Consider the following 23,833-nt stretch of genomic DNA (forward strand, 5'->3'; position numbering starts at 1 on the left):
CCTTCAGACATACACTAAAGACACACAGAAAATTAGACACAAGTGTTTCTTAGCTATTAGTCTAGATGTGCAAGATGAATTCTTAGATTCCCGAGTTCCCTGCTCAACAGTGGTAAGGATAAAGTACTGCATACAGGGATTCACATTAGTTAGTTAGATACCACCCTACCCTGAGAATGCCTCTAAGTCTCAGCTTCTCACAAAATCTATGTTTTTCACATTAGCCAAAAAAAAGGAGAAAAAGAAAGGAAAACAAAAGAGCAATTCTTAGAACATTAAAAAAAAAAAAAATTAAAGATGTTTCAAAATGACTAAGAAGGAATTTTGTTAGAATGTTTCACCAGTCTTTACCTGTTTATTGATACCTTGTTTACTGTCTAATGAAAGAATTAAGAAGTTGTCAATCAGTCCACAGAGGTGGTAATTTCCTAGTTTTAGGAACAAAACTGGAAAAAACAGCAAAATTGCAAAATCAAAAGTATACAGTAAAAATGCAATTACTAACACTGTTTTGAAGATTCTACACAGGACGTTATCTACAACTCAAACACACTGCACAGAACGCATTTGTTACTAGGCAACCATCTAGTTAAGTAATTTTATAAATGAATTTTACTCTGCCTCCAGTGAACCCTGAAAATACTGTGATCTCAGTCCTCCATTTAGAACATATTTAAAAATCTAGAGGTACTGGAAAAAGTGTAACCATGCAGAAAGCACTATTAGAAGCCATATTATTTTCCGTCAGCTAAATATTAAAGATGCAATACTTTGCCTTAAGAAATGTCATTTTGAATATACCTATTATGAGATTTCTATGCCCTGCACAGTGCCTTGTCCCTTTTTCTTGAATGACAGAATGCTTTTTCACGCCATACTCACTGTTTTGTTCTCAAACTAAGAAACAAAAAGAAATATGGACCCTTCTAAAAATCAGATTAACTGCTTTACCATATTAGGGAAAGAACGTAAAACATATAACAACCACTATTACCTTTTAAACTCCATGGATATATGACAAAAATGGAAAAATGTTCACATATCAATAATAAAAAATGACATGCAGAATGACTTCGTGACATCACTTCCATGCAAAGTAACAGAAAAGCTTCTGAAGATTAATTCAAATATCTGATACATAAAATTTTCCAAACAAATGGAGATTAGGTTTTGTTTTAAAAAAGTATGTTGTTTTAAAAAAGACATTTTTACACATCTACAAGGTTGCCAGAAAAGATAACAAGATAGATCCAGACTCATGTAAGGCATTAGACATGCTGTTTAAAAATTAACATCACAGAGTAACACAAAAACATGTATTAAATTTATCACAAGCTGATGAACTGACAGATTTTAAAGAGAATGTATAATTGAAAAATAGCAATTAAAAAGGGATGCCTCTAACTGCTTTCTAAGCCCGACTCTATTCAATAATCTTATCTATGATATGCAGTAAATAAGAAATAACTGGTGACAAGAAAAGCAGGTGACTGGCAGAATCAGTGACAGGGAAGAACGCTGAAGAGAACAGGAAAGCACACCTGATCAACACATGGCTCAGGGGCTGGTGCTGTTGTCAGAATTTTGGGTTTTTTGACCATGGGACGGTTTACACGGCACCGGGCCTCATGGCAGCAGATGGAGTGCAACTGTCTTCAAGGGGCAAAAGGATTCTTGCTTATGTGCTGGCAGGCCTCATCGAGAGGGCTTTAAACTAGAGTTGAAGAGGGGAAGGTTTAAAACCAGGGTCACTAGAGATGAGCCTAAGGGTGGCATCCCAGAGTTGAAATCGATAGACCAGCTCAAGTGCATCTACACCAATGCACGCAGCATGGGCACCAAAAAGGAGGAGCTGGAAGCCATTGTGCAGCAGGACAGCTATGATGTACTTGCCATCACAGAAACACGGTGGGATGACTCTCATGACGGGAGTGCTGCAATGGATGGCTATAAGCTCTTCCGAAGGGATAGGCAGGGAAGGAGAGGTGGTGGGGTGGCTCTGTATGTTAGGGAGTGTTTTGATTGCATAGAAATCAGTGACTGTGAAGACCAAGTAGAGTGCTTATGGGTAAAGACGAGGGTGAAGGTCAATGAAAAAGATATCTTGCTGGGAGTCTGTTACAGACCACCCAACCAGGATGAATCACAGAATCACTAGGTTGGAAAGGACCTTCAAGATCATCAAGTCCAACCATTAATCCAGCGCCACCAGGTCCCCTAAACCATGTCCTGAAGCGCCACATCCACACGTTTTTTGAACACTTCCAGAGATGGCGACTCCACCACCTCCCTGGGCAGCCTGTTCCAATGCTTGACCACCCTCTCAGTGAAGAAATTTTTCCTAATATCCAATCTAAACCTCCCCTGGCGCAACTTGAGGCCATTTCCTCTTGTCCTATCGCTAGTTACTTGGGAGAAGAGGCCAACACCCTCGTCGCCACAACCCCCTTTCAGGTAGTTGTAGAGAGCGATAAGGTCTCCCCTCAGCCTCCTCTTCTCCAGACCAAACAACCCCAGTTCCCTCAGCCGCTCCTCATAAGACTTGTGCTCCAGACCCCTCACCAGCTTCGTTGCCCTTCTCTGGACACGCTCCAGCACCTCAACATCCTTCTTGTAGTGAGGGGCCCAAAACTGAACACGGTATTCAAGGTGCGGCCTCACCAGGGCCGAGTACAGGGGCACGATCATTTCCCTATTCCTGCTGGCCACACTATTCCTGATACAGGCCAGGATGCTGTTGGCCTTCTTGGCCACCTGGGAACACTGCCGGCTCATGTTCAGCTGGCTGTCAACCAGCACCCCCAGGTCCCTTTCCGCTGGGCTGCTCTTCAGCCACTCTTCCCCAAGCCTGTAGCGTTGCATGGGGTTGTTGTGGCCAAAGTGCAGGACCTTGCACTTGGCCTTATTAAACCTCATACAGTTGGCCTCTGCCCATCGATCCAGCCTGTCCAGATCTCTCTGCAGAGCCCTCCTACCCTCCAGCAGATCAACACTCCCACCCAACTTGGTGTCCTCTGCAAACTTACTGAGGGAGCACTCGATTCCCTCATCCAGATCATCTATAAAGATATTGAATAAGACCGGCCCCAGAACCGAGCCTTGGGGAACACTGCTTGTGACCGGCCGCCAGCCGGATTTAACGCCGTTCACCACAACTCTCTGGGCTCGGCCATCCAGCCAGTTCCTCACCCAGTGAAGAGTAAACCTGTCTAAGCCACGAGCCGCCAGTTTCTCCAGGAGAATGCTGTGGGAGACGCTGTCAAAGGCTTTACTAAAGTCCAGGTAGACAATGTCCACAGCCTTTCCCTCATCCACTAGGCAGTTCACCTGGTCATAGAAGGAGATCAGGTTGGTCAAGCAGGACCTGCCCTTCATGAACCCATGCTGGCTGGGCCTGATCCCTTGGTTGTCCTGCAGATGCCCTGTGAGCACTCTCAAGACCAACCGCTCCATAACCTTCCCCGGTACAGAGGTCAGGCTGACAGGCCTGTAGTTCCCAGGATCCTCCTTCTGACCTTTCTTGTAGATGGGCGTCACATTGGCAAGCCTCCAGTCTTCTGGGACCTCCCCTGTTAACCAGGACTGCTGATAAATGATGGAGAGTGGCTTGGCAAGCTCCTCCGCCAGCTCTCTCAGTATTCTCGGGTGGATCCCATCAGGCCCCATAGACTTGTGGGTGTCCAGGTGGTTTAGCATGTCCTTGACTGCTTCCTCCTGGATTATGAGGAGTACATTGTGCTCTCCATCCCCGTCTTCCAGCTCAGGGGGCTGAATACCCTGTGGATACCTGGACTGGCTATTAAAGACTGAGGCAAAGAAGGCATTAAGTACCTCAGCCTTGTCCTCGTCCTTGGAGACAATGTTCCCCGCCATATCCAGTAGGGGATGGAGATTCTCCTCGCCTCTCTTTTTGTTGTTAATATATTTGTAAAAACATTTTTTATTATCTTTTACGATTGTGGCCAGACTGAGCTCTAGCTGGGCTTTTGCCTTTCTAATTTTGTCCCTGCTTGACCTAATGAGATCCTTGTACTCTTCGTGAGTTGCCTGCCCCTTCTTCCAGAGATGATAAACTCTCCTCTTTTCCCTGAGTCCCAGCAAAATCTGCCTGTTCAGCCAGGCCGGTCGCCTTCCCCGCCAGCTCTTCTTACGGCACATGGGGACCGCCTGCTCCTGCGCCTTTAAGATTTCCTTCTTGAAGACTGTCCAGCCTTCCTGGACCCCTTTGTCCTTCAGGACTGTCTCCCAAGGGACTCTCTCAACCAGTGACCTGAACAGGCCAAAGTCTGCCCTCCGGAAGTCCATGATAGCAGTTTTACTGACTCCTGTCCTTACTTTGCTCACAACTGAGAATTCTATCATGTCGTGGTCGCTAAGCCCAAGACGGCCTCCGACCACCACATCTCTCACCAGTCCTTCTCTGTTTGTAAACAGCAGGTCCAGTAAGGCACCGCCCCTGGTGGGCTCACTCACCAGCTGTGTCAGGAAGTTATCCTCCACACACTCCAGGAACCTCCTAGACTGTTTCCTCTCTGCTGTGTTATACTTCCAGCAGATGTCCGGTAGGTTGAAGTCGCCCACAAGAACAAGGGCCAGCGAATGCGAGACCTCCGCCAGTCGCTTATAGAATGTCTCATCTGTGTCTTCATCCTGGTTGGGTGGTCTGTAACAGACTCCCAGCAGGATATCTGCCTCATTGGCCTTCACCCTCATCCTTACCCACAAGCACTCTACTTGGTCTTCTCAATCTTCGATTTCTATGCAATTCAAAACACTCCCTAACATACAGAGCCACCCCACCGCCTCTCCTTCCCTGCCTATCCCTTCGGAAGAGCTTATAGCCATCCATTGCAGCACTCCAGTCATGAGAAGCATCCCACCATGTTTCTGTGATGGCAACTACATCATAGCTGTCCCGCTGCACAATGGCTTCCAGCTCCTCCTGTTTGGTGCCCATGCTGCGTGCATTGGTGTAGATGAAGAGGCAGATGAAGCATTCTACAAGCGACTGGCAGAAGTCTCGCAGTCGCTGGCCCTTGTTCTTGGGGACTTCAGTCTACTGGACTCTGCTGGAAGTATAACACAGCAGAGAGGAAACAATCTGGGAGGTTTCTGGAGTGTGTGGAGGATAACTTCCTGACACAGTTGGTGAGTGAGCCCACCAGGGGAGGTGCCTTACTGGACCTGCTGTTTACAAACAGAGAAGGACACATGGGAGATGTGGTGGTCAGAGGCCGTCTTGGGCTTAGCGACCACGACATGACAGAATTCTCAGTTGTGAGCAAAGTAAGGACAGGGGTCAGCAAAACTGCTACCATGGACTTCTGGAGGGCAGACTTTGGCCTGTTCAGGTCACTGGTTGAGAGAGTCCCTTGGGAGACAGTCCTGAAGGACAAAGGGGTCCAGGAAGGCTGGACAGTCTTCAAGAAGGAAATCTTAAAGGCGCAGGAGCAGGCGGTCCCCATGTGCCGTAAGAAGAGCTGGCGGGGAAGGCGACCGGCCTGGCTGAACAGGCAGATTTTGCTGGGACTCAGGGAAAAGAGGAGAGTTTATCATCTCTGGAAGAAAGGGAAAGCAACTCACAAAGAGTACAAGGATCTTGTTAGGTCAAGCAGGGACAAAATTAGAAGGGCAAAAGTCCAGCTAGAGCTCAATCTAGGCACAGTCGGAAAGGATAATAAAAAATGTTTTTACAAATATATTAACAACAAAAAGAGAGGCAAGGAGAATCTCCATCCCTTACTGGATATGGCGGGGAACTTTGTCACCAAGGATGAGGACAACGTTGAGGTACTTAATGCCACCTTTGCCTCAGTCTTTAACAGCCAGTCCAGGTATCCGCAGGGTATTCAGCCCCCTGAACTGGAAGATGAGGATGAACTGGGGATGGAGAGCACAATAACCCGCCCATAATCCAGGAGGAAGCAGTTAAGGACCTGTTAAGCCACCTGGACACCCACAAGTCTATGGGGCCTGATGGGATCCACCCGAGAGTACTGAGGGAGCTGGTGGAGGAGCTTGCCAAGCAGCTCTCCATCATTTATCAGCAGTTCTGGTTAACAGGGGAGGTCCCAGAAGGCTGGAGGCTTGCCAATGTGACGCCCATCTACAAGAAAGGTCAGAAGGAGGATCCTGGGAACTACAGGCCTGTCAGCCTGACCTCTGTACCGAGGAAGATCATGGAGCGGTTCATCTTGGGAGTGCTCACGGGGCATATGAAGGACAACCAAGGGCTCAGGCCCAACCAGCATGGGTTCATGAAAGGCAGGTCCTGCTTGACCAACCTGATCTCCTTCTATGACCAGGTGAACTGCCTAGTGGATGAGGGAAAGGCTGTACATGTTTTCTACCTGGACTTTAGAAAAGCCTTTGACAGCGTCTCCCACAGCATTCTTCTGGAGAAACTGGCGGCTCATGGCTTAGACAGATTTACTCTTCACTGGGTGAGGAACTGGCTGGATGGCCGAGCTCAGAGAATTGTGGTGAATGGCATCACATCCGGCTGGCGGCCGGTCACAAGCGGTGTTCCCCAGGGCTTGGTTCTGGGGCCGATCTTGTTCAATATCTTTATTGATGATCTGGATGAGGGGAACGAGTGCTCCCTCAGTAAGTTTGCAGACAACACCAAGTTGGGTGGGAGTGTTGATCTGCTGGAGGGTAGGAGGGCTCTGCAGAGGGATCTGGACAGGCTGGATCGATGGGTAGAGGTCAACTGTATGAGGTTTAATAAGGCCAAGTGCCGGGTCCTGGACTTCGGTCACAACAACCCCATGCAACGCTATAGGCTTGGGGAAGAGTGGCTGGAGAGCTGCCCAGCGTACCTGGGGGTGCTGGTTGACAGCCGGATGAATATGAGCCAGCAGTGTTCCCAGGTGGCCAAGAAGGCCAACAGCATCCTGGCCTGTATCAGGAATAGTGTGGCCAGCAGGAGTACGGAAGTGATCGTGCCCCTGTACTCGGCCCTGGTGAGGCCGCACCTTGAATACTGTGTTCAGTTTTGGGCCCCTCACTACAAGAAGGATGCTGAGGTGCTGGAGCATGTCCAGAGAAGGGCAACGAAGCTGGTGAGGGGTCTGGAGCACAAGTCTTATGAGGAGCGGCTGAGGGAACTGGGGTTGTTCAGTCTGAAGAAGAAGAGGCTGAGGGGAGACCTTATCGCTCTCTACAACTACCTGAAAGGGGGTTGTGGCGACGAGGGTGTTGACCTCTTCTCCCAAGTAACTAGCGATAGGACAAGAGGAAATGGCTTCAAGTTGCGCCAGGGGAGGTTTAGATTGGATATTAGGAAAAGTTTCTTCACCAAGAGAGTGGTCAAGCATTGGAACAGGCTGCCCAGGGAGGTGGTGGAGTCACCATCTCTGGGAGTGTTCAAAAAACGTGTGGATGTGGCGCTTCAGGACATGGTTTAGGCGACATGGTGGCGCTTGATTAATGGTTGGACTTGATGATCTTGAAGGTCCTTTCCAACCTTAGTGATTCTGTGATTCTGTGAATTAAGATAACTGATGTGTGCGTCAGCCATACAGATAAATCTAGGTTGATGGTCCCATTCAAATTAAATTTCTTTTAATTTAGCTCATTCTAAAACAGGCCACAGCTGCAAAATGAGAAACTATTTTCAGGAAAGATTCTTACAGCAACAAGTGAATCCTGCAGCAGCTATAAAGAGGTTTGTCTGAGGACTTAATGAACAAGCATCTGCATGCACGCTCTGAAGATGATAAATTAGCAAATTAAGTACATGCAAATCTGAGAGATATAAAAAGGACAGAATTGAGTAATAGGAAGAAAACGCTCTATCTGTATATGCCACAACCAAAACTAACACAGAAGTTCTATACCCATGTTGACATGTTTTAAAAATACAATCGCAAATACAAGAAAGTTCAGTGAAAAAAGCCCCGCAACACTATAGTTGGAAGCCAAAAAAATTATTGTAGAAGGTTTCAATAAGCTTGTTTGGTTTGTCCTGTAATAGAAGATGCTCAGAAACTTGATTAGCCTATATAAGGGACACCAAAGAGACAACAGACTAACAACAGTCACTCAAGATGAGAAATGAAGAACCAAAGGAAATGCCAATGCCATTCTAGTCCCCAAAAATACATATACGAACTACAGTGGGCTACCATTAGACACAAGATATGTAGATCTAATCAGCTGTTTTTAGGTAACTAGCTATCAGCATTGCTTTTTTTGTTTGTTTGTTTGTTTAAACTGCTCAAATTTTCTTAATCTAGAATGGTATTCCAAGCACATAAAAATTCCTAATTTGACAACAATTAGGCATTTGGCTTTGGGTGAGAAGCCTCTGAACTTGTTTGCTTCTGATTTCTAGTAAGGAGGTCAAAAAGGGAACCAAATGGACAGAAAAAAAGAGCTAAAGGAGATAATAAGGAACTCGAGATATTGAAAATTCTTCCAGAGCAAGGAAAACTATATGACAGCTGAGAAGGAAAGTTTCTTCAGTAAGATGTCATGAGGAAAGAAAGGAAACATGGGAATTTTCAGGGGAAGGAGAAGAACTCCACCACCTCATGGTCATTGCAGCTAAGTCTGCCTTTGGTCTTCACACCCTCAACGAGCCTCTCCCTTGTCAGTGAGTGAGCAAAGCACCTCTCCTCGGTGGCTCCTCTAGCACCTGGAGGAGGAAGTTCTCATCAATGCACTCTGGGAATCTCCTGGATTGCTTGTCCTGCTGTGTTGTCCTACCTATTATTTATCTAGCAACTTTGTTGATCTAATGCAAAAACATAAAGCAATTGAACCTTAAATTTGAAGAACGAGACTGTGATGATAACAATATTTATGTGTCCAAGATGGGACCTTTGGCTCCCCACAATCTGAGAATTCTTTTACTATGGATTTTCTTTTCTTTAATTTATCATTCACATAGTTGAGAGAAGGTATCAAAAACTCACATGTCACTCAAGTATAATATTCAGTATGCTTTTTGTGGAAAAATACCCGTAAGCAGCAAGAAGTCATCAAAATCTCTGAATAATTACGAAAAAATAATTCAGTGTCCTGTAAAAGCAGTCAATTTTTTTCTTTCAAGCTAACAGGCTTAGTAGATATTCTGTAAATGTGGAAAGTTTGATTAAAAAGTTTAAGCATTTCAGTTTTACATCTGCATTATGCTCTAGACTAAAACTTTAAACATCAAAGCTATAAATTGGATTCAAAGAAGTTGTTTGATGTTATACCTGCAGTATATAACAGAGCTCAAAGCAATTTTCCCACCAAAATGTTTAGCAAAGTCAATTTAAATCACTTGCAAAACCATTCTTTAAAATTGGAAAAGTGCAAACATGCACGAATATGTTGCTCATTCTGCTATGAGTAAAACTGTCAGCATGTATATGCTTCTTTCACGTTTTAAAAAAACCCAATTCTAAAAAATGCCGTAAGTTAAAATGAACATGTTAAGGTCTTACAGTAAGTGGTGTGACTCAGTGTTCATCTGGGGGAATGTACAACCATAATTCAAGTATTTTAAGGTACAAATTAGGGCAGACCTGCTAATTCATCAGGACATTCCTGTTTTGAGAATATATTTGTATAGCTGTATTTGCACAGCATATGAATATGGATCTCAAAACATTCTTTAATGGCACAGTTGTAGGCCCAAGTAGCTAGTTGAATACTAATTCTTAAAAAGACCCACAAACAAAAATAAAAAATCAATTGCCTGTTTTTCTATTATCCACCAACTAAGCAAAACAACCCTCATACACTTCAACAGAACAAGAGAGATGCTTTTTCTACAAGACAGCATAACAAGCCCTGCAAACTGTAAAAAGCACTACAATATACATCCTGACCTGCACAAGAATCATGACATTGTCTCATAAGATTGTCTTATATACAAGCTAGGGAAGTATGATCCAGATGAAACTATAGGTACACACCATTACTGGAGTAGCTATTGGTGATTTATTGAAAAGGCTAAAGTAGTATTCAAAGGAATTTATCACCGTTCTGTCCTAGAAGTGAAGAAATGACTGTTCCAGGTCAGACCAAAAATCCAACTACTTCAATACACTGTCTCCCACGGTGGCCAAAAGGGACAGTACAGAAACTGGGAAAATGTCAATGATATTTGCCAGCATTGCCCCTGGTAACAGCCCACAGTCTGATCTAGTGACTATTAATCTGCAATGGATTTTTCTTTTAATTTCTTGTCTTAGCACTTTCTGAAGCCCTCCACTACAAATTAGGAAAATACAGTCAATATTTTTGATGTCTGAAGCCAGTATACAAATCAGGTAATTGATTTCAGCAATTACTGAACTGGTGTAATTGACATAAGGATATTTTAGATTGATGTTGTAAATGTTTCGGGGGGTTTTTTTTTGTTTGTTTGTTTTTTAAAAACTGAACAATTATTCTCACCTCCTGTGTGCATGAATATTGAATGAAAAGGAAGTTTCTACAGCTATCAATGAAAAATATGTTCCAGAACTACTTTCAGAAGGGCTGGAGAGGAGTTTAATGTTTCCTACGGAATCCTCGAAGTCAGAAGGACATTCTCCAGGGATGGGCTGAAGCTGGAGTCTTGTAATTCAAAATGTTTGTCTGGAATTGTTTTCTACTGCATAATTCTAAATATTTCTACAAGTAGTTTTGTTTTCTGTTTAACTGTGGGGTTTTTTTAGTCTATTTTTATACTGTAAATTTTCCCTCTCTCCAACTACCTTCTTGTAAAGATTCACAGTGGTCTCCAATACTGCCTTTATTATCAACTTAGAATAAATAAAGTCTTCAGAAAGGTGGCGACACAGTTAATTTCAAGATTCGTGATTTGTTTTTCTTCCCAACGGTTTCACTTAGGCAAGGGTTACAAACGAGTAGCTTCAATTCCAGATGAATTAAACTCCAATTTGGTAGGTAAAACAAACCTTGAAATCCTAGAAGATTAAAGCACCCTAGAGAGCTATTTTTTTAAATGAGTGTTGAAGCAAGATACTGCTATATTATGATAGACACACTAAGGGTAGAATTCAGTACCCAAGACAAAATTGCCTCAGATTTTATATTCCTTAAGTTACCTGCACAGGCTTAACAGACATAGAAGGAAAGGATCTATGGGAGATTTGTATCCAAATGAAGCAGAAACAGGATGCCAAACTGAGTAATGTAGGGTAGACAAAATGGCTCTAGACATCTATTTCAGACAGCTGAAGCCTACCTTACAAGTCTCACAAAACTTCACATTAAAAAATGAATGGGTCTTGCAATGTGACATGAAGACAATGATCATCATGGTCACTGCTAAAAGCTAAGATGCTTTACTTTAAAGACAACTATGGAAAACAAGGTAATCAAATCCATTTAAGAAAGAAAATACAATATCAAACAGGTTAAGCTTTGGTGCCCTTGAAGTACTCTTAAACTTTACAAAGCCCTACCCTCCACAAAAACAAATAAAATCTTTCCAAGTTTAGAGTCTTCTAAGGAATTATTACTTATATTGTTCTTCATACAGGAACTTTACACTTTCTGTACTGGATTACAGAAGACATCCATTTTATTTTGTTCTTAGAGAAACTTGAATCAGATGATTCAGAGAGCCTTAACAAGGTTAGTGTAGCCTTACCAAGAAAAAAGCATCTTGAAAGCTAAAAGGCTTTAAACATTTGATGTGTTACAAATAGAGCCATAACAATACCAATTGTGTTTATTTTTAATTTGTTACAGATTATTTGTATTGACATTTGCTCTGCATGACCAAAAAAAAAAAAAAAAGGCATTCTATGCTCTCCCTACCATTATTTATTTATCCTAACTCCATCCTTTTTATTCATCCCTAAATTCCACATTTTATTTTTCTTGTAAATGCATATCTCACCACTGAGACCAATCTTATTTATTGCCTAACTCTGAATCCTTCTTTTGTACAACATTTAAGAACCCTCCCCCGCCACATTCACCCTTTTCTCCTTTGCCATTTCAAATCTTCGTATTTAGAAAGCACCACTAAAGCATGGAGTAAAAAAAAAGGGACCAATTATGCTAAAATAAAAATTACATAGTATTTTTCTAGTAGTGCTAGAAGTTTTACCTAGATTCAAGACACTACTCTTAATTAAAAAAAACATTCTCCTAGGAAAACTGCTAATTAAAAATCAGCATTCCTGGTAAGAAAATGCTTTCAATTTTAGTTATGTTAAAAAATTAACATTATTATTTGTTTAAAAATGTTCCACTTTGCTGTTACTTGTAGAGTAAGTGAATTAAGTAAATAAATCATAAATAAAGAAATAGCTCTGTCATAAATTATGCATTCTAGGAGTCTGATAGTTCATCTGATACAGAACAGAAGGCAGAACACACAAAAAAAAAAGTTCTTCATACTTAGTACAGAATAGCTATAAAATAAATTGTAAGCTGCCTAAGCATTTTAATTTCATTGTCTAAGCCTTTCCTTTTATACTGAAATCTATCTATTCTTGAACAAAATAAAATTCTTTTGAAGATTTTTTTGCTCTTACCTGACGTAAAGTACGTGCTACTATACTTTCAAGTACTGGTCCTCTGTCTTCATGCAACAGATGAACTTCATCGAGAATCAAGAGTTTTACCAGCTGAGAGAGTGCTACATCACCAACACTTTTTCTTGTCACTACATCCCATTTCTCTGGAGTAGTCACAAGCATCTAGCAGAGCAGAAAAAAAAGAAATATTAAGCACATACAAAGAAAAATCCAGATTAAAATTTCTTAAAAAATCCAGTATTTTAATATACAGCAGAGTAAATGTAATGTAGAACTTAAAACTATCTTAAGCTTTACCTACTTTATATATTTGAGGCAGACACAGTTAGCTGCATCTACATGAGTTGTACAGCCATTAGTAGGATTCAGTATGGACAACCATATGGAAATATCAACTAATAATTTCAAGCTAATGTACATTACTTGTATACATTTTCTATGTTAAAACAATTAAGCAGCTATCCAGAATCAACTTCTTCTATATTATCTGTTACAAAGTATTTTTAACCTTCACCATAGCACAGTAAATGCCTAAAATCCCCCCTCATACCTAAGCTTGAGCTGATAGTTCTCACTTCCCTATGAAATGCTTTCTTGGTAAGGCATACTTTCAAGTTGTACATTTTGATATCTTGATCCTTGCACTGGCAAAACAGATTAAACTTCCACCAGTCCCGGAAAAGTTAACTTCCAAACTGCATTGTTTCATGTAGATAGCTCTGTGGGAAGTCTCTATTATGGTGCCATTTCTTGTATGTTCTTGCAATGGCTTATCTTTTTGCATAAACCCCTAAGTAATAGACTATCAAACAGATATAACTGAGGTGTATTCAATCTGCAGTTGCCAAACAATTGTAGTACACTCCAATCTCCACAATGACAACATACTCAGCAATCACCTCATGTGACCTTAACACAAGAATTCAAGAAAGTTTAAACTTAAAATCAGACATAAAGTGGTCATTCTAAAGAAAGCATCTCACTCCTCCCCCAATAAAATGCTCAGCAGCTCTTTTCAATAAAAACAGAAATGCAGATTTCTCATAGTATTCAACAAAAACAACTCCCCATTTAAGTGCCATGAAACCCCAATAGAACTGAATCTTCATAGATTCAATTCTTCTTCAGATTCATCTTCATCAAAAATCACAGAACTATGATTTAAGGGCAATTACTTATTGCCTATTTGTAACAAATCTAATGAATCACTATCTAACAAAGCTTGAGGTTTCTTGGACAGGCACAAAGCTTACCTTACAGTCTCACTTATTTCACAAGAAAAAGAACTTAGAACTATTAAAATAAAGGTAACTGGAACTTTACTGTTGAAAATCACCCAGAAAATAAAAAGGAAAATTCAGAAAGTTTAGAAATTGGGCAAATCTTGTTCAGGTGATATACAGAGCAAAACGAATACTTTAATGAGTAAAAGAAGATTGTTTCATTATCTTGAGTGAAATGGAACTTTTCAAAGATTCAACTATCAATCACTGAAAAAATATTAAGAATTGGCAAAATGGGGAAACTTCTAACATAAATAGGCATGATACTAAAAGAAAACACAGTTGAGTGATCACGAACCTCTAAGTGGTTCATGTTTATGAACAAGCTTATCAACTTCTGACAGGATCTAAAAAACAGGACACTTGTTTTCTAAAATTCTACGACATTGACCAAATTCCGGTCAATAATCTCAAATTACTTTATCCTATGTTACATAGATGAGCAAACTAGGTTTATGATAGAGCTTTTAAGATAGGAATTTTGAATTGCAAGAACTTCCTACTTCTACAACTTTATTTGACAAATTCTTTTTAACTAAGTTGCCAACTTTTTCCCCCAAGCACATAGAGAAGTTTCTTCTGGCAGATTTGATTCCAAGGTTATTTTAAGACAAATTTTAGTATCAAGGCCTTTGACTTTTAAAGCAGTATTACATCCATATTTTCCCTCTCAATAAATATTTTTCTGTAATTATACTTTAAAAAAAAAGAACAGTAATAAATAGATGTTAACATTTAGTGCTTCACATCACAAATAAGAATAGAGTCTACAATCAGACAGGAAAACATGCATCTAATGCCTATCAGTTCTTTCATAATAAACATGTTTTATGATTGGGCTTTCTCTTAACTTTAGACGTTCAGAAATAAAATACTAAGACATACAGTTCACCTTATAGAAGATAATGCTTCTACAGCAAATATAAGACTAGTAAGTCCCTACAAAAGATTACACACACAGCAATTGTTTTAATCTAGTCAGCATTTGCTATATTTTAAGCAGCCATGGTAGAATACTAAAAAACTCCCATAAATTAAAAGAGCTGACCAGATACTATCAGTATCCAATCTCAGATTTCACCAGATAATGCAAATCAAACAGAACATGTGATTCATGACATTTTCTTCTCGCACAAAATCTTATCTGTGAGTATACAACATACAAATACAAAAAATGAAGATTGTTGAACTAGATCCCAGACTGACAAAAAAGCCCATGACAGGTTAGGTGGCCTCCAAATGTGGTGCTGTGAGGTACAGAAACAGCACACTTTAATGTTAGTACCAAGCCCAGTTTCTTATCACAGAAATTATACACTGGAATTTGTAAAAATACTGGGTAATTATGAATAATGCTTCAAGGTCGTGGCTAAGAAGAGCAGACGCAGAGAGGTAGCAGAGACTTTATGAAAACTGCTAGTCCAAATTTGAGCAACAGCATTTCTCTCCATTTGAACATTCAGTTGCCTCAAGTACCATCAGCATATTAACAGCTTTTAGAAAGCAATCTCTTTGCTACCTCAACATTTTTGAAACCCAGCTTGACAGACTTCATAAGTCACAGAATCAAAGAATGGCTGAGGTTGAAAGGGACCTCTGGAGGTCATCTTGCCCAACTCCTCTGTTCAAGCTGGGTCACCTAAAGCTAGTTGCCCAGGAACATGTTGAGACAGCTTTTGAGTATCTCTATAGATGAAGACTCCACAACCTCCCTGGGCAACCTGTGCCATGTGTGCCAGTGCTTGGTCACAGTAAAAAAAGTGTTTCCTGAAGTTTAGACACAATCTTCTGTGTTTCAGTTCGTGCCCATTGCCTCTGGTCCTGTTGCTGGGCACTACTGAAAAGAGCCTGGCTCTGTCCTCTTTGCACTCTCCCTTCAGGTATTTATATACATTTATAAGGTCCCCCTGAGTCTTCTCTTCTCCAGACTAAATAGGCCCAGCTCTCTCAGCCTTTCCCCATACAAGAGATGTTCCAGTCTCTTCATCATCTTTGTGGCCCTTCAATGGACTCTCTCCAGTATGTCCTTGTCTTTCTTCTCCCGAGGAGCCCAGAACTGGACACAGTACTTCAGGTGTGGTATCACCAGTGCTAAGTGGAAGGGAAGGACCACCTCTGTCCACTTGCTGGCAACACTTTGTCTAATGCAGTAAGGGCACAATGCTGTCTCATATTCAACTTAGCATCCAGCAGGACCCCCAGGTCCTTTTCTACCAAGCTGCCTTCCAGCTGGTCAGCCCCCAGCATATATTCGTGCATGGGTTATTCCTTCTCATGAGCAGGACTTTACACTTGCCTTTGTTGAACTTAATGTGGTTCCTGTCAGCCCATTTCTCCAGCCTGCTGAGGTCCCTCTGGATGGCAGCACAATCCTCTGGTGTATCAGCCACTTCTCCCAGTTTGGTGTCATCAGCAAACTTGCTGAGGGTAGACTGTGCCCCATCATCCAGATCATTAATGAAGATGTTGAACAAGAGTGGATCCAGTAGTAAACCCTGGGATACACGGCTAAGTTACTGGCCTCCAACTACACTTTATGTCACTGATCACCACCCTCTGGGCCCAGCCATTCAGCCAGTTTTCAATCAACCTCACTGTCTGCTCAGCTAGCCCATAAACCAAGAGCTTCTTTATGAGGATCTTACGAGAGACAGTGTCAAAGGTTTTACTGAAGTCTAGGTAGACAATATCCATTGTTCTTCCCTCACAGAATCATGGAATAGTTTGGATTGGAAGGGACCTTTAAAGGTCATCTAGTCCAACCCCCTGTAGTAAGCAGGGACATCTTCAACTAGATCAGGTTGCTCAGAGACCTGTCCAACCTGACCTGGAATGTTTCCAGGAAGGGGGCATCTACCACCTCTCTGAGAAACCTGTGCCAGTGGTTCACCACCCTTATTATAAAAAATTTCTTCCCTATATCTAGTCTAAATCTACCCTCTTTTAGTTTAAAACCATTACCCCCTGTTGTATCGCAACAGGTCCTGATAAAATGTCTGTCCCCATCTTTTTTATAAGCCCCCTTGAAGTACTGGAAGCCTGCAAGAAGGTCTCCGCAGAGCCTTCTCTGCTCCCAGCTGAAAAACCCCAACTCTCAGTTTTTCTTCACAGGAGAGCTGTTCCATCCCACGGACCACTTTTGTGGCCCTTACTCTGGACCTGCTCCATGTTTTTCCTGTGCTCACAGCTCCAGAGCTGGATGCAGTACTCCAGGTGGGGTCTCACGTGAGCGGAGGGGCAGAATCACCTCCCTTGACTTGCTGACCATGCTTCATTTGATGCAGACCAGGATACAGTTGGCCTTCTGGACTGCAAGAGCACATTGCTGGTTCATGTCTAGTTTTTTGTCCAACAGTAGCTCCAAGTCCTTCTCAGCAGGGTTACCCTTAATCCCTCCATCCCCCAGCCTGTCTTGATACCGGGGGTTGCCCTGACCCAGATGCAGGACCCTGCACTTGGCCTCACTGAACCTCATGAGGTTCACGGGGGCCGATTCCTCAAGCTTGTCCAGGGCCCTCAGGATGGCATGTCAACTGCACCACTCAGGTTGGTGTCATCTGCGAACTTGCTGAGGGTGCACTCGATCCCACTGTTTATGTCATTGATGAAGATATTAAAGAGTACTGGTCCCAATATGGACCCCTGAAGGACACCACCTGTTGCCGATCTCCATCTGGACATTGAGCCATTGACCACTACCCTCTGGATGTGACCACCCAGCCAATTTCTCATCCACCCAACAGTCCACCCATCAAATCGATATCTCTCCAATGGAGAGAGAAGGATGTTGTGGGGGACCGGGTCAAAGTGCTTACAGAAGCCCAGATAGAGGACATCAGTAGCTCTTCCCTTGTCCACTGATGTACTCACTCCATCACAGAAGGCCATGAAGTTGGTCAGGCAGGACTTGCCCTTGGTGAAGCCATGCTGGCTGTCTTGAATCACTTCCCTGTCCTTCATGTGCCTTAGCATAGCTTCTAGGAGGATCTGTTCCATGATCTTCCCAGACACAGAGGTGAACCCGACAGGTCAGTGGTTCCCAGGGTACTCCTTTCCACCCTGTTTAAAAACGGGTGCAATGTTTCCCTTTTTCATCTACCTGGCCACTCATTTCATCACAGAAATTTATCAAGCTAGTCAAGCATTACTTCCCCTTCATGAAGTCAAGGTGACTACTCATAATATGATTTTCTTTCCTTTCAGAAAGAAATGCCTGGAAAATATTTCCAGCTTCATCACCTTCCCAGATATGGCTGACTGGCCTGGCATTCCCTGGGTCCTACACTTCTTGCCCTTGTTGAAGACAGGAGTGACATTTGCTTTTCTCCAGTCTTCAGTCACTTCTCCCAGTTACCATGATTGATCAAAGGTTATCAAGAGTGACACCTCAATGACATCAGCCAGCTCCCTTAGCACTCATGGATGCATTCCATCAGTGCCCCTGGGCATATGTATGCCCAATATGCTTAAGCATTCCCTGACGGGATCCTTTTCCAGCAAGGGTACACTTTACTTGCTCCAGACTTTCCCCCAGTCGCTTGGACCTGGGATTCCTGAAGGCTGCTCTTGCTAATAAAGACGGAGGCAAAGGAAGCATTCAGTACCTCAGTCTCTTCCATGTCCTGTGTAACCATCTCCCCAGTCTCATTCAGCAGTGGGCCCACATTTTCTTTAGTCTGCCTTTTGTTGCCTATCTTGTTGTCTTTGACATCCATGACCAGATTCAATTCCTCTTGGACTTTAGCTCTCCTAATTTCATCCCTGGATGATCAGACAATGCCACAATGTCTCCCTTGTTTCCACCCTCTGCATGCTTCTTTTTTGTGTTTGAGTTTGGCCAGGAGCAACTTGTTCACCCATGTAGGCCTCCTGGTATTTTTGCCCAGTTTCCCATTCATTGGGATGGACTGCTCTTGAGCTTGGAGGTGATCCTTAATCGTTAATATTCAATGAGCTTTCATGGGCCCCTATTCCCTCCAGGGCCTATCCCATGGGGCTCTTCCAAGCAGACCTCTGAAGAAGCCAAACTCTGCTCTCCTGAAGTCCAGTGCTGTGAACTTGCTTTTTGCCCTGTTTCTTCTACTCAGGATCCTGAACTCCATCTCATGGTCACTGCAGTCAAGTCTGCCTTTGATCTTCACATCCCCAGTGAGCCCCTCCCTTGTTGGTGAGTATGAAGTACAGCAGAGCACCTCTCCTTGGTGGCTCCTCCAGCACCTGGAGGAGGAAGATCTCATCAATGTACTCCAGGAACCTCCTGGATTGCTTACATCCTGCTGGTTTTCTTTCAAAATATTAGAAAAAAGTGTACTTTATAAAACACATGCATTTATGAATACTTTTTTCTTTACTTGATCTTCACAAGATATATCCTGATAATATTTATTTATTTTCCTCAGAGAAATATTTTTCCCCGCACTGCCTCACAATATTGTTCCAGACCAATTGTTTTACCATCAGAATATATCAGTCTTTACTAATTACCAAGAATTACTCCTTATGAGACGCTATGATATTACAGAAAAAGATGTTCCAGTCCTGCAATATTTAAAACTTAACACATGAAAGACTCACTGAGTCACTAATATCACTGAGAGAGTGGTGGTGCATGTGAGGTGTTTCTATATTTGTTAAAATATTATTGGGTGCATTTTGTTAGCAAATACAGATTTTTCAGAAGCTTGTACTCCTACAAAATAGTAGGTGTAAAAATGTATGACCATAATTTATGAACTGAATTGTAACACTAGTACAGCTGCAACTGTTATCACTTTAAAATGAGCCATGTCAACCACAAAAATTAGCAGCTGTACTTCCACAGAACATTAATTAGCAAACAGTGAGGAAATATATTTAGCAATGCATATTAAGACTTTAAGGTGTGAAATACTACAAATGCAAGCTACTTAGCTAATTTGCTAAATCTAAATTAGCAATGTTCAGATCACAGGTTGTTTTTTTCATGTCAGTCATGTTATCAGGATATATATTTAAAATGGTACCATTAATTCTTCTGAGTGATGACTAAACATTCATTATAATGGTCTTTTACTTTGATCTTATTTTAAAACAGCACTGTTATTCAATGTAATGACCTGAATTAAAGGTATACTTGATATAATGACTCATTTAAGACCAGAGATCCCCAAAGAATGACTTACCAGAAAATGACTGGTTCACATATTTATTTTGCAGATATAAGTTACAGTTGAGAAAAACATTCCTCCAAAAATTCCCCCAAAATCAGCTTTGTAGTCTCTAACTATAAATTAATTTCGAATATATAAAAAGCTAATGAAAAAGCTAAAAGAAAATGTTGACTATCAGCAAATGTTAACAAAGCTACAGATTATTTTTTTCAATTAAAATAATAAACAAAGCAGCATTATGATCCATCTCATAATTAGTTTTAAATGCGCTAGTGGCATTTCTTTTTATAATTAATTTTCAGAGACAACGTATTTTATCCACAAAGTTATACATTCAAAACTCAGATTCAGCAAAAGGATTCTGCTTTCTGTTTGGGGGCAAGGGAAGGACACAGTAACCAAGTCTTGAAACATCTTTTTAATATTTTCTTTTTTTACTTTATCTTCAGTTATCAGCACACTGAGAAGAGTGTTCATTTATATTGCTATTTCACCACTTCACCTCTTTCAGTATTGAAATAGCTAGAAAATAAAGTGTCACATTTGCTTAATGAACTGCAACTCATGCAAGACATTTCAATCTGTTTTTTTTATTAGGGTATGGCTGAATAGAAATGGGTTAACTGTCAATATTTTTACTGTCAACTTAGATTTCTCCCCGCACATACAATTTTCCTTTTCCAATGCTTTCTGGATTATCATTAGTAACTATTCCACATTGACCTTTTCTACTAGGGAAAACATGAGCTTATCACAAAGTCTTCTGTCTTAGGTGAGGACTGCTGCTCAATTTCACTTTTATACCGAAAAAGATAGCAATCAAAAAAAAAAAAATCTCTCAATGCAAAATTATTTCATTTAGCTTTGGGGTTATTTAATGTATCCCTACATTACTTTACATAATGTTCAGGTAAGAACTCAAACAAAAAATTCTAATTACTGCACTTTGAAAAATGAAGTGAAAAGCGACAACACTAGCTGATCATTTCAACGTCAATTGACAAAATTTCAAGTGACTGTGAAAATGCATTTTTCTATAATTGCATGATTTGCTATCTATTTTTGTCAGTTTTTCTTCAGTCCCCTCAGAAGCCAGACTTCATGGTAAAATGAAATTACATTTTCACCATAGTTTCAGAAGATCAACATGTTGAAAAATGCTTGGGTTTTTTTTTATTGTTGTTTGGGGTTTTTTTTAGTCTGAAAAAGCTTATGGTCTGACTGAAATAAAATGACCTTCTATTAATTTCTTAGAGTCCAACATGAATTTCTAGCAGTTGGCATAGCCTGCAGGTTTACCTTTTCAATAGCTCACTTGCAAGCCTTTGATTTTTTTTTTCCTGCTTTACGTTCTCCCAAACACATCTTGCACGTGACTAGTATCTGATTTCTGCTTGAATAATTTGTGCACACACTCCGAGGCTACGAAAACTGTGGCAATCCCCTCTAATGCACACTCCCACAGGTCCAATCCACATAGGAAAATATTTCAGAACAAACTACATTAAATATTTAGTTCTATCATCCCAAACTACAAAATTCACAGCTTTTAAGTTGTTCAAGACCATTTTTGAGAATAGTTTTCCTCTCTTTAGCCACATCTGCTTCCAAGTATGCCTGCCACTTATCTGAGCTTTTGTCCTTTTCATACACACAACAGTAAATCAAAACTCAGAAACCCAACCCCCAAGATAACTTCCTAATTACTATGATTTCCAGAAAACAATTAGAAAAGACCTAGGTCATTCTTCCTATCTGCCAGATATTATAAACCAAAATGTATAAAGTGGTTGACTTGGATCTTAGGTTAAACATCAACTGGGATGATAGGAGAAAGGGACTGGTGTTTCATTTTTGTTTTAGACAACATACTATTCTGATTACAAAAAGGAGGGAGAACAGTTGGTTGTGAATCATCAGATTAGGAAATTAAATTCTCCCTGCCCCATTATCTTAAAAGTAGATTCTCAAAAAAGTCTGCCTTACTTCTGTTAAACCTTTCTGGAAGGTGAAGCATCACATTAGTAAAGCAGGCATGCATGGTGAGTTTTAAACATGTTCTCATTTTAGATTTTTGCTTTATCAGACCCAATATCAACCTAAATTTTGGGACTGATGATGGGTTTTTATAAGTTTGCATATTGTGACTGAGTAAACAGCCTATGTGCCAAATCACACCTTTGGCAATTTCTCTTCAAGCAGATTTTTATAATTTTTTTATTCCTGATGCACATGATAATGAATTTTGAATGAATTGATGAAATGATTACAAAGAAAAGACATTGTTAAATTTCTTACAGCAGGAATTTTATGGACATTCCTAGGAATAAAAATGAAACAATCCCAACAAACAGCAGGAACAGAAGATTGAAAACTAGTCTGCTGTAATCAGCTGTAATCAGCCCCATTCAGAAAGTAGATCCTGCTGCCAGTGAGCTGTTCAATAAAATCATTTTTACAAAATGAACGAGTAAAGGTTTTTGCAAAACTACAAAACTTGTATCAACCATTAGATTTTAAGTCCAAATAAAGAATTGCCAATCTTACAGGGACTAGGATTAGTCAGTAAAACAATCCCAGAGGACTAACCTGAATTGAAATGATGAATTAAAAGCTCTGAATAGAAAAGTAACATTGATGGCAAAAGGTGTTCAAAATTCTGACGGACGAAAACAGAGGATACACGAAACAAAACCTTTTGAGAAAATCTCTTGCAGCTGCACAAATAGAGCACCCCAATGCTCCACCCCCAATCACTTCACTTATCTTCTGCTTAGCATTCACTTCTGTGTTTTAATTTTCCTGCCACTGTTCACAAATGAGATACGAGCAGTTATTCTTTATATAGAGTGTTTCCCAGAATCACAGTAGCTTAAAATGTTTGTTCGTTTTTTGGTTTTTTTATTCTTTTTAGTAGACTCATGCCAATGTTAGGCCAAGAACTGTTAGAGATGGCAAGCTGGTGTGCAACTGCACGTAGAAGTTTTCACAGAAGGTGGGGAAAACATCTTTTGGGGGAGTTTTTCAGAGAAGCAGCAAATACCTGTCATCAGGAATAACAACCACTATCAACAGTGGTAAATTTTAACATTTAGCCATGACTGTTACTTGAAGGAACCAACCACAGCAACAGACTTTGTTCTCCTCTAGGCAGGAACAGATAAATACTCTGCTATAGTACACAAAATTTTTCTGCTACAGCACACCTACAGCTCACCATACATTCCATAAAATCCTCATCCTGTAAGGCTATGAGAATCTTACTATGCAGGTTCTTATACTGCACTGATAAATGCAGTACACAAGTCCTTTCTAGTAAAGCATTATACTAATATTCTCTATCATTTGTTTACCCCCATGCCCTGTGCATGAGCACACAGTATTTTAATGTGGTTACGTAGCTCTCTATAACATAAAAGGTAGAAAAGTACCTTGTACTTAGACTGGATGATGTTGATATTTTGAGTACCAGCACTATTCCAGAAATAAGCCTGCACACCGCCATACTGTAAGCGGAGCAGCAGTAGTCCGAACTACCAAGTAGTTTCAACATCCTTTCTTAACATAGAATGTAAATAAGTATGCCTTTATTATATCAGCATTGTGAAAATACATACAACGGTACACACACAGTTTCAAACATCTGATCTGTAAATTTGAATTCATATTATTGTATACACTGGGCATTAATATCTATCATTCTTTCTAGAAAGAAACTGTAGAATAAGCTCAAGATTATATTGAACAGATCCAGAGGCCTCCACATGAGGAAAATATTGCAGGTGTCAAATGATCACAGTAATAAAGCTTGTTTGTTATGGTAAGTTTCCAAAATGAAATTATCTTCCCAAAGCTGGATCAAGATCCACAAACATTTCATGACCATATGTCATTGCACCCCTGC

At 40.9% G+C, this 23,833-nt stretch overlaps 1 protein-coding gene across 1 annotated transcript in view; it reads right to left on the bottom strand.

Moving 5' to 3' along the window:
- The window catches only part of ASCC3 (activating signal cointegrator 1 complex subunit 3), a gene marked incomplete at its 3' end in the record, with an annotated part of 268,274 nt that overhangs the window by 162,710 nt on the left and 81,731 nt on the right, over nucleotides 1-23,833 (bottom strand). Inside the window, exon 10 of the mRNA XM_081998093.1 lies at nucleotides 12,495-12,659. Coding sequence (XP_081854219.1) covers nucleotides 12,495-12,659 — 165 coding nt within the window. The remainder of the gene's footprint in view (nucleotides 1-12,494; nucleotides 12,660-23,833) is intronic.

The sequence above is a fragment of the Phaethon aethereus genome, assembly GCF_964289735.1.
Source record: "Phaethon aethereus genome assembly, chromosome: 3".
NCBI lineage: Eukaryota > Metazoa > Chordata > Aves > Phaethontiformes > Phaethontidae > Phaethon > Phaethon aethereus.